Raw genomic sequence first — 12193 nt, 5'->3', positions numbered from 1 at the left:
CCACATTTACTCCATTTCATTTTAGGTCTGACCATGATGCAAAATGGAAATATGAAAACCCATAAAATTAAAAATGAGACACTTTGGGTAGTTTTGGAGCGACCACCGGCTCACCACAGGAAAGAAAGGACTAGTCGCTCACCAGATTTATCTTTGAATCAGTTTAAATGATTAGAAAATCAAGTCCGGGTCGGCAGAAGGCCCGTGTACGGGGCTCATGGTGGAGTCAGTGTCAACTCAGTCCCACAGGTGGAAGGGAGATGGAGGAGGGAGGAGGCACTGACCTCTGCTCTTAAAGCCAGGGGCCTGTGGTACCTAGTGAGTCCCGTGGCTCCCCTGCTCTGGGCCTGGCCCCCACCCTGGCTCTGGCTCTGGGGCTCCACGCCTCGCTCCTGTCCTAGACGCCACTCCAGCTCATCCCTCTGACCGGACTGTGAGTGACGTGGGGTGGGGGAGGGAGGGGAGGGAAGGGGGTCGAGGACGGTGTGAGTGTAAGGGGTTAGGGGGATGGGTGACGGGTGCAGGATACAGGGGTGCAGGTATTGGTGGTGGTGGAATCGGGGGAGATGTGTGAGGTGGATCGTGGACAAAACAGACAGAAGACAACAAACGGGGTGAGGGGACGAGGAAAGAAAGCGGGCGGGGAAAACAAACGAAAATAAAACAGAAAATGGGTAAAGAATATAAGCAGAGGGGGGAAATTAACTAACAGACTACACGGTGTGGAGAAGAACAAACGGACTAGAGTACGAAGAAAAGCGCAAAGAGAAAGACCAACTTAAAGATGACGGCGTATGAGAGAGATGAGAAGAGAACGAGAATGAGGATGAACAAAATCATGGGCTGAAACATCTGGCGGGAACACAAAGAGGAACAAAGAGAGGGAGTTGGGGGGGAAAAGAATGCAAAACACTTGTTATGAAGCGCATGCAATGAGGGATACATGAGTCCAAACCAACAGCTGAGAGATACCACGGCAAACTGCAGAGCGAGAGCTAGCACGCTAAAGGTTTCAACACATGCCGGTGCACAGCCGTGTGTGTTGGAGAAGCAGTCAACTAAAGAGAGTTGAGCCTTTGTGATGCACACTGTTTTCAGACATTACAGCATTGAAAGTACACTGGAGGCATTTGAGGCTTCAGTCGAGCTTTAAGACAGCGCCATGCTAGTAGCCGTGCCCACATTTTATTTCCTCATGTGAGGATTTTTCCTAGCTAGCTGGAACTTTATGCTATCATGCCAAATAGGTACCCACAGAGGCGCATGACATTCACCAGAGTTAAAAAAAGGAGGCATATTCTCATTATTATGACTTAGCACCTTGAAATTATTGAAGCTATTGTCTCACATTTCCGATGTTTATCTCACAATTACAAGCCTTTGAATTTTATCTGACATATATCAATATAATAATGAAATAATAAGAATAAAGTGAGGCTGACGAGTCCAGTTTTGTCATAATTAGGAGATGCTAATTCATGCTAATGCTAATTCATATTTTAACAGAGAGGAGCCAAATTGAAAGACGAGATAAGACAAGACAAATATATCTTATAACATTATGCACTTATGAAAAAGTAATATTTCATATTTATACTTTTAGCTCAAATTATCTTGTGAGATTAGAAGATCTGAGTTGTCTTCATGTTCTGATGGTCTGGGCACTGAAATGTGATCGACGCTGTGCAGGATACTTTGGTAATCTCATGATCTGCATCTTCTGGCTCAGACACAGAATCTGGTGCACCTGAATGCACCACGCCACTGAAAGCTAAGGCTGACTTACTCTGAGTTGGGCGTTTCTGGCTAATCCATTTTCAACATGGCTGCCAGGTCACCAGCTTTCTCATATTACAGCTAAACAGTAAACTATGTTTGTGAAACAGGAAATGCAGGAACAGAATCCTGACTCATACTTTCTTAGCACTGCCTAGTCTGATGCTTTGATCTGATTTTGCGAGCCTGGTACGTCGTGGACTCATCTGCATGAAACAAAGGTCAAGTTGTGATTGTGCAAATTCAGACACGGTTCGTTAACTCGCCGCGCCGAATCCATCATGCGGATCGCCTGCTCTCCATAGACCCCGACCTGACGTCCGTCTACAGATCCAGCGTGTCTGCACCATCGTTATTATTATTATTATTACAAGATAGTAAATTCACACTAACAAGGAAACATTTTCACATTTTCCGAAATAATTTGGGACTCTGAAGTAATAATTGCAAGAACACATCTCAACTTTTCCTCTGGTGAATGCACTTCTGTACATATCTTCATTTTCTTTATGTATTTATGTACCTTCACCTTCACCCGACTCTCTGCTGCTGCAGCGACAGTTTTTGCTTTGTAGTCTGTTACATTTAAAACTCCGCTATTCTACAACTTTGATCATCTTCAACAACTCTGAACGGACGAAGGCCTTATTGCTTTGAGCAGGTGTGAGTTGTTAGTACAGTGGTTAGCGTCGACTAAACCACCCAGCTTCACCCAGACTAACCAGCGATCCTACAGGCAGAGGAGCAAAGCAGAAACAAGTCATTGGATAGAATGAGTATGGAGGCAGCTTCACTCTATTATCTCTACAAAGCACATCGGGTTCGTGAAGAGAGAAATGTTTGAAGAGCTGTTTGCTTTATTCCACACGACAGTCTGGCCGATTAGAAATGACATCCAAGATGTCTGCCTGATCATGCAGCGCAGAGATAATGAACCTGCTTTGGAGGAGTGTACACAGTATGTTGACAAGTTGACTGAGCTGCAGTAAAACAAGGACAGAAAGCAGGATGCCAGCCAGAGAGGTTCTTCCACAGGCAGCTCACACAGCTCCATGCAACTCTGGTTCAGACTCTTTTTTTATTGAACCAAGGTTATTTTAGACAGTGTGCACATTTTTATGGTTCGTCTCCCTGGCAACACCATGGAGGAGCCAACCCCACGTGTGTCTGTGTGTGTGCATGATGATATGTTGAGCAAACATAATAGCTACACCGTTTATGTGTCATAATGAGTCATACAAATGATAGCATGGTGTAGCAAAGCTGTCAAGAGAAAAATATTTACTGAACTTCACCATGCAACATTTCATCATGTCAGGAAAAGCTTTGAATTGAGCCAAATGGAAGAAGCTGCCATAACTCCTTTGGTACTTACTCCATTCACACCAAGCACCCTTTCAAGCACCCTCCGAAGCACCCTGGCTGACTGGAAGCAGGGCAGCTGCAGACAGTGAGTGCAGGGAGAAGGAGGCGGGCAGGGCTGCTGGCTATGAGGATGTGCATGGAGATGCAGATGTGAATGTGGCGGCAGCGGGAAGCAATGTTGGTGGCGGTGGGTCAGAGGAGGGGCGGTGGTGGCGATGGTGCCAGTGCGGTAGAGCTGGGTGGCTCATGTTGGAGCAGGGGCCCTGTTATGTCACCCTGTGCTGACGCTGAATGTCTCCTTGAGGCTTTGAATGATGGGTTCGGATTCTTTCAAGTCTATCTAACCCGTCTCATGATGGTCTTATCCCTCACTTTGCCTGCAGGTGGGCGACCAATCCAATGCTTGGTGAACTCACAAAAGCCGACAGTGAAGCATTACATTACAGTCGATTACAGTGTGGATTCATACTGAAAATCAAGATCGAGCAAGCTTTTGCCCTTCTGCTCCACGGGAGGTGTCTGTCCTCCCTGAGCTCGCCTTAGGACATCTGTGTTACCATCTGACCAGTGACAACTCCCCACCTGTTGTAGCATGACATAATCCACAGTCCTCGCTCCATGCAAACATGCATGCTTAATTTTAGACAAAGTTAATACAAAGCCTCAGCAGCCGAATTAAGATAGTAATTTAGTCCTTGTAAGACATATCCCTCCACCTCATCTCAGAGAGGAAACACTGTCCAGGGAAACAAATGGGGAAGATATCCACTCAATTTGGCTAACACAACACTAGAGCCTTGTATTAGCCTGGGTGACTTTAAACGAGCACTCGGCTGATTTAGCACAGCAGTCATGTAACATTAAAAACTAGGACAGTTTTTAAAAGAAGAATTAAGACTGATGCAGCAGAACCAGAGACATCATCTTTTCTATGCACATATTCTTCTTCCTTCTCAACCTCATTTCCAGCAGATGTTCGGGTGTGTTATGCTAGTAGCGGCTAATGTAGCCACAACTGCTAACGTCAAACAGAGATGAGGAGCGGCTGCAGAGGACTGTGGACTTCCATCACATTTCTCTTTCAACCTACATACGAGACGCCAATACTGTATTAAGATAGACTTGAAAAAATCCGAACTTATCCTTAATGTTTGGCTGCATCTTATTGAGATTCCCATTGACAAGGCGAGGCTGTGGATAGTTTGTGCTCTGCTGAAGATGTGCGGCGCTGCCACTGTCTTTAATTAGAGCTGATTTTTTGCACACAGTGCTGACTTTGGATCTCATTTAGTTTATTTTGGCTTTAAATGGTCTACTAACGACTGCACACTCGGGGCCCTTTAAATCAAACTTAAATGGATTCTCACTTTTACAAATACACCAGTGGGTTTCATGGCCATCCATCTAAACGTATAGCTGCCTGATACTTTAGCATATTTTTGCGTACTGCTGTTTTAAAGCAACGAAAACATCCATCTTTTCTTTCCTGTGACATGATATCTGGACAACCAGGTGGGATGCTTTTGAGGATGAATACTAATCAATGTTCTTATGCAAGATTTAAAAAGAACACAGTTTGCAACGGTCTTAAGAAAATCTAAAGCATTGATTTTTCTCCCCACCATGGCTGACAGGCCTTCTCCATGATTATTGATATTTCTCTCTTGTGCAAAAGAACAAAGCAGCCACAGAAAGAGAACATCCAAATGTACAGAGTGGTCACCTTAAGAACAACAGAAAGGTCACAGGAAGTCTGTCCATTGAACTCACCTGGAAGTCCGTCACCAGGTCTCTTCCAAAGGTGCCAATGGGAGAGTCACGGGACATGGAGGTGACTGTGGACAGGAAGCTGCTGGACTCTGTGAGGTTTGGCATGGGTGACAGGTCATCTGTCCTTTCTCTCAGCCCCTCCCCTATGTGGTCTAGCTTCTCTACGAAGATGTGCAGCTCGGTGCGGAAAGCCTTCATGCGAGTGTTGATGGTGTCCAGGACTTGGGTGTCTGGTTTGTTTCCAGACGGCGCCCCTCCTTCCAGGCTCTCTCCTGTCGTCACCAGCAGCCTGCCCTCAAAGATCAGACTGTCGGTGTCAGTGATCAGCCGGTCCACCGTCTTCCCGAGCCTTTCCGCCTCACGTTTCACGTTGGTGAATGACTCCCGCTCTTCCCTCCTGCGGTTGGCCAGTTCAGTGGCGCTGAGCTCGCTGCCATCTGAGGGTTTGATGCTTCCGAACCCTGAGGTGGTTGTTGTTTTCTCAAACAGGTCTTCAGAGTCACTCTCGCCCCCAATAGGGCCCTCCCTCTTGGGGTGGAGGAGAAGAAGTCGCCCTGCCTCTTCTTCCTCTGCCGCTTCTCTCCGGCCCGCATCGCTCTCTGCGTCGCTGTCTCGAGGGCTGCCGGTGCGCAGGCCCAGGTGTGCTGCCAGGTCGCAGCGCTGGACGTTGGACATGAGGACTCGGTTCTCGTACTGCAGCTTCATCACTTTTCCGCTCAGCTCGTTTATCTGCATCCTGGCTGATTTAAGCTCCTCCATCATCATCCCGCTGCCGGAGCCATTACCGTTCCCTCCATTACCAGGTTTGAATAATCCTCCCTCGCCGCCCTCCTCGCCAACGAGGCCAGAGCTGCTGCTGGGGCCGAACTTGAAGCGATTGAGTTCAGATGTCAGCTGCCTGTTGTGGTCCTCAATCTCTGAGATGGAGCGGCGCAGCAGCTCAGCCTCCTCTTCCACGAATTGGAGATGGCGACGTAGCTCACTAGCCGACTCCAGCGCATCGCCTCCGTACGGCGACGAGGGCATGCTGGAGAAGGGTTCCCGCCCAAAGCAGTCTCTCTCATACTGACAGCGGATGTCTTCGTTCTCCGCCCGCAGGCTGCGGTTCTCCACTTCCAGCTCCACGATCTTTCTGCCCAGGATGTTGGCCTCCTCCTCCACCAGCTTGAGCCGTAATCGCAGCTCAGCCTCTCGAGTGGTGTGAGGACCTCCACCAGAGCACTCGGCCAGGGGGAGGGGACTGTCCACGTCCCCGTAAACTGACTTGTACTTCTGCAGCTCCTGCTCCAGCTCATCCTTCTCCCGGCCCAGCTTGGCCATCTTTTTTCTCATCAGGCTGGACTCCTCCTTGGCAAACTGGAGCTGGCACCTGAGGTCTGCACTGTCCTCCTAGCGGGGCGAGAGGGATGAGGAAGCCTCCATTAAACACTTGGTGATATTTTATACTTTTGTTATTGTCTACAAATCCCTGGAAAAACCAAAACAAACAATGTGGCACCTCCAAGCCCATTTATCTTACTGACAATGTAGATCTTAAAAAACAGGTCACGACTTTCTAGTTTAATTTCTAAAAAAAAAGGTGAAATAATTGGAATTGACTCTAAATAAATTACTCTGTGTGTGTGTGTGTGTGTGTGTGTGTGTGTGTGTGTGTGTGTGTGTGTATGTGTGTTGGCATTAACTGATGTACATCTCATCCATTCTAACAGTGCGATGTGTTTGCGGGCTAAAATTACGCTTTATGGTTTGTGGCTTTTGCTACACAGCCAATACTTTTCAGTAGGATAAAACCAGTGTTGGTTTTGGTCTTTTCGCAGGATTTGTTGACAATAATAAAAAGAGGGAAGGGACAGAAAAATATTTTTAGAATTGTGTTTACCTGACTCATGGACTTCTTGTCTTTAAATGTCTCCCTGCTTCCTCGTCTCCTCAGTGCAGTCTGTAAAAAAGAAAAAACATACATTTTACCGACATTAAAATATTCCTCCAACATTCAGTGGAGCCGCAGCAGCGAAACATATAGAAACCAACAGACGGCACACTGATGAAAACAATAAAAGGGGCTTTGTGAATTCAATAGTGAGGACCTCTGCAGTTTTAAGATGCTATTGATATTTCTATAGATCACATTGCCAGAGTTTATACAGGCATGCGCAATAACTGTCAATCTCAGTAATGACGGTGCAGCAATGCAGAGGAACAAATGTGTTGGCCAACATGTTTGTTAACGTGAAGCAGACCCTGCAAAGGACATTAATCTATGTGGACGTCTTACATAACATTTCCATCATCAGGTCAAAGCTACTGGAAGTCTAATAAGGAAGTATTTACTCTGATGCATATCACATGACATAATTACTGCCTGATTTATGCACACAGTGATGGTAATAGCCAGTATCAAAGGCTAACATCTGGTCGCCATGTCAGTGTTGAGGGGCAGAGCGAATGCACTCTCACACGTGTGATTTACATGTTGTAAAGTTAATCGTCCCTTCAGGCAATTCTGGAAAACCCCAGAGTGCCGATGATGAGGATGCTCGCTCGTGTCTTCTGATGAAAGATGCACCGGGGTGCTTTAGATCCCATTCAGAGCTCAGTGCGACAGACGTCTTATCCCGGCTCAGATTCAGTGACACATGGCGCTTCTACATCGCTCTGGGGGGGAAGCATCTGTCTGTCCAGCGGTGAAATCTGTCCTGTGGCTAATACTAGGCATCGCACGCAAAGCCGGGATAAAACAGGGACTTCTGCATGCAGCTTAGTCTTACCGACTAATAAAATCGTTCATTTTTATCAAGTCTGTGCACTTTCTTTCAGCATCAGCTGCAGCAGGGAAACGACTGACGAGCACTGAGTGAAAGGACGGAGAGAGGAAATGAAGACAGGATGAGAGAGGGGAGAGGAAGAAATCCCCCTCTATAAATGCAGAGTGCAGAGCTTTCAAGTGTGAACCTTTTTTCCAGGAACAGATTGCTGCCCCGGCAGAGTTATTTAAAGGGGCTGATGATCAGTTGAGCCGGGCTCCTTTCTAGGAAGCATGACTCCATATTAATATTTCGATCTCCAAGTCACAATCATATTTCAAGGGTCTTCCTCAGACGCCAAACAGGACAACCGCAAATCATTTGTGGTAATTTTACCGAAGCTGCAACAAGTGATTAGCTTTCATATCATTTCTTCTATTAATTGTTTCGTCTTCTGTAAGTGGAAAATGACCGTTGACTTCCTGAAATGGTCACATCTGAGGGGCCAGAATCAGTGAATGTTTGTATTTTTGGTTGATAAATGACTAAAGAAATTGCTGTTGGTAAATTGTCCACTGTTTTATATCTCTTTTATTTGAAGTATTTGAACTTTTAGCATTTCCAGATGATGACACATGATTATCATAATGGTTTATACATGGAAACATCTGTTAATATATCATCAGATTACTGTAAAGGAACGAGCATGTATGAAAGGGAAAGTTTGGTTTTACTCCAGCAGACAAGAGAGGGTCTGTTTACTGGTGTATGATGGATAAATGCACTTATACTTTTGACATTATTTGCCTTTGTGATTCAGGATACTGTTGGCCAAATATGGACATTAACCCTGGTGTTTTTCTTGTTTTTCCGGGACCATATTTTCTACGTTAAGATTTGATTTTGCCTGCTTTTCTGCAGTGAATGAAATGTTTTTGTTTTTGTGTTTGCAAACCCACTTTCCTCAAATTGCCACTTGAGGGATGAATTAAGTATTTTAAACAGAATTAAAAGTTAAATGTGAAGAGAAAATTATCCATCAGCGTTTCCACCGCTGCTGTTTGAGGCTACAACGGTCTTCTTTTCTCTCATTTCTGTTTCGTATAAATCAAACTCTTCCCTGCTGCCAGCCAAAATAGACCAGTAGGACAGTGTGAATCATTCATGGCCAGATGGATGGAAAGTGTGAGGGGGAACCTGTTTTGCCCGGAGCAGGGACGGACCTTGACTCAGTCGCTGGCTCTGCGACAGGAAAGGAGCGCCCACTTAGAAACAGCACCAAAACATGGACACAACCGTCCTGTGGGCAGTCACAGCTCCACAGAGACGAGATGAGTGCCTCCTGCCTTGTGTCTGCTTTGTGAACTGAACACTGTGCCCAGTTCTTTACCTTGGACTCTGTGATGACAAACTCCTTGAAGCACTCAAACATACAGCACACATGAAATTGAATTCAGATGGCTGAAAACAGCTTTCTCTGGCTGACCTTCACTACATACTTCTCTGCTAAAGTCTTGTTCATGAGAAATATTTTCGAATTTGTCTCTCATCAACGTGTTATTGGAGAAAATACTGAATTTCTGAGCGTTTTTCCGTCTGCCCTCTTGTTGCCTTCACAGTCTCCTTTGAAGTTTCTGTGTCTGATCCAAACTCGCCCTCTGTGCTGCACTCAAAGGCAGCGGGCGACTACACGCTGAATGCTGATGGGTCGATAGTACATGGAGGTTTTTGCCCGGCATCAATAACACCACATGTTTGACATGTTTGATCTGGTCTGCTTTTCCCTTCAAAGGAAGGTAAACAGATTTGTTTATTCTCATATTCAACTCGTCAAATTCAGTTTTTTAGTTGCATCACATAATGACAGAGTGATGACGCGCCGTCATCGTTTACCCCGCGGCAACCTGCGCCGCTGCAGGCTGGTTCATACAACCCACGTCATCCCCAGGAATCCTCTCCAAGACTATAACTGTTTTTATTTGACGATGACAGACTGGTTTGCTCCACCTGTTTATCCACATCAGACGTGTGAATCCACACCCGTCCCAGCTCGCTCCCCACCCCTCCCCCCTGGTCCAGTCTCAGCTTTGTGTCTGTGTCAGTATCTCCAGCACCAGTCGTGGTTTAATTCCCAGCCCGGGTGACAGTGCTAATCTCTCCGGGGAGACAGCGGCTTAGACGGCATCCTTTGCAAAGCTCCTCAGAACCCCAGATCGCCACGAGCAGGGATCCCTGTTTACTGTGTACAGAAGTCAATTAGCAAGACTCTAGGCTGAACTGATTCATGACTTCATGAGTCCAAATGTTCTTAAAGCGACAATTTTATGGGCTGATGATAGAGCACATCAGTGACCTTCCTAATGTTTTTATTTTAATTTTTGTTGTCATTTTTGCTGTTTTTAGAAACACACTGATATTCCTCAAACACATAAAATCCTTGGATATAGCAGAAATTAGAACAAGGCAACGTCCATTTTAATTGTCAGTCACTAGCAAAAGTATTATCACGACTAAAACCGCCCCAAAACTCCAAGTATATCGCCTTCTCTGCCAGGCAGCTACACCTAAAAACGTTACTGCTAGATGCATACAAGAGAAAGTAATAGTTGATTTTTAGTCAGAGGGGTCATAACTGCAGGGTTACGGGGTCGATCCTGTGACAGATGGTGTGTCTCTCCACACCTTAAAGCTAAACAGCAAACCTCTCCCTGAGTCATCACTGCTCCCTCTGCACTCTGACACCTGCTGTCCATTTTTATTATTTCCTTTTATTGTCCTTTAAAGGGTTACTCCACTGATGATGGACAGTTTCAAATCGATGCCGCAGGACCAGAGAGATCGTCTTTTAAACGCTGTGAATTTGTCTTCTTGTCAAAGCCTCAGCCTGAGTAGATGGCACACACTCCACCAGGTGAGCTGTTGGAGCAGGTCTTTTATGCCAGTAGAGGAGAATGAAGCCTCGAGCTAAAGAGGTCTGCTCAGATCACTTCCTGCTAACCTCTACAGATGTTTTTTCTTCAGCCCCAACCGACACCGACTCAACTGACACAAAAGGCTTTACAAAAGCTTTTTTCAGATTTTTCCAGTGGAGCTCCCTTTGAAGGTTTGCCAAATATTCGGAATCAATAAAACAATATTAATAATAACAGACACGTATCACAATATTAATGCTGGATAAATATAAAATAAAATAAAATAAAATTTGAGTCTACCAATAAGATTACATTTGCCTCCTGAGCAGCTCTGCCTCTGAGTGACTGATGCAAAGCTAAAACCCCCTTCTGCAACACACACACACACACACACACACACACACACACACACACACACACACACACACGTCCCTGCTCTTTGTGTGGATGTATTTCTTCCACTTTAACACACAATTGCACTCATGCACAGCAAAAAAAGCTCGCAGGCACAAACACACAGACATCTCTCTTCATCATCATCTGAATGCAGCCCTCTCGCGAGCCTGTTAGCATGGGTTAGTGGCAGTCAGTCATGCAGTCATGCAGGCTGGCAGGCAGCTCCAGCTGGTGTGGGAGCTGGCTGTGGCACTGGTGCGGCTGGTTTTACTCCCCTGGGCCTCTGCCAGCCTGCAGGATTAGCAGATTGTAGTTACACAGTCGTTACCCTGCAGGGACTGAATGAACCAGCCGCTGTGGGCCCTGACTGACTGACTGACTGACTGACTGACTGTGTGTGTGTGTGTGTGTGTGTGTGTGTGTGTGTGTGTGTGTGTGTGTGTGTGTGTGTGTGTGTGTGTGTGTGTGTGTACGCTCGCTGGTGTGATGTTCTGTCCCTCTGAGAGACAGTTTCAACCATGAGAATCAAACTGAAGTAACTGCAGTCACCAAACATCTTCAAAGACCTCGGTTATGGAATAGATTATGGTTGAGGGTTAAGATTTGATTTGGCTTAAAGTTGAGGCTGAGGTAGAGTTAAGCTATGGCTTTAATCTGAAGGTGAAGGTTAGAATTAAGACAGGAGTTTAAGGGTCAGACCTAAAATAGCACTGCATTGAAAAAACATGTGAAGGGGTCACACTGGTGGGGGTTTAATCGTGAGTCCAGCTGGGGAGCTTTGCTGTTAAGTGTGTGCTTTCCTTCTCAATCTGAATGCAAAGAACTACATTTCCGGGTAAACGTTCCCGCCCTCGCTGATCTGTGGCGGGAAACTGCGACTTTTGTATCATTTTTGTGACAAACCAACCGCAACAACTAAGAATAACAAGAAGACTCAAGCAAAATGAAGAGGTATTTTTCTGTAGTTTCTACCTCGGTAGGTCACGACAACGAGGATGAAAGACGCCGTTTGGAGGAAAATAGTACTACTACAGCATTTACAGAGTCTGACGCTGAATCTTCGTCACTTGTCGCTTCTTCGTCAGACCAGCCTGTCTCCTCAAATACAAAAATTAATTGATTCAACCCTCAGTGGTTAAAAGATTTCACCTGGCTTGTATACGAGCAGACCAAAAAGGCAATGTTTTGTAAGTATTGTATGGCGGCAGGCGAACGGATGACCAGCACAGA

At 45.8% G+C, this 12193-nt stretch overlaps 1 protein-coding gene across 7 annotated transcripts in view; it reads right to left on the bottom strand.

The window, feature by feature from the left end:
* LOC139338404 (microtubule cross-linking factor 1) overlaps positions 1-12193 on the bottom strand; it is a 66934-nt gene that overhangs the window by 26363 nt on the left and 28378 nt on the right. For 5 of the 7 annotated variants that reach the window (XM_070973368.1, XM_070973365.1, XM_070973366.1 and 2 more), the window contains exons 4-6: positions 6791-6850; positions 4912-6300; positions 285-431 (exon numbers count right to left, since the gene is read on the bottom strand). In XM_070973368.1, coding sequence (XP_070829469.1) covers positions 285-431; positions 4912-6300; positions 6791-6850 — 1596 coding nt within the window. The remainder of the gene's footprint in view (positions 1-284; positions 432-4911; positions 6301-6790; positions 6851-12193) is intronic. The other 2 variants (XM_070973371.1, XM_070973367.1) reach the window with 1 other exon arrangement.

This window comes from Chaetodon trifascialis, chromosome 11 (assembly GCF_039877785.1).
Source record: "Chaetodon trifascialis isolate fChaTrf1 chromosome 11, fChaTrf1.hap1, whole genome shotgun sequence".
NCBI lineage: Eukaryota > Metazoa > Chordata > Actinopteri > Chaetodontiformes > Chaetodontidae > Chaetodon > Chaetodon trifascialis.
This window is presented reverse-complemented; position numbering and strand designations above follow the sequence as displayed.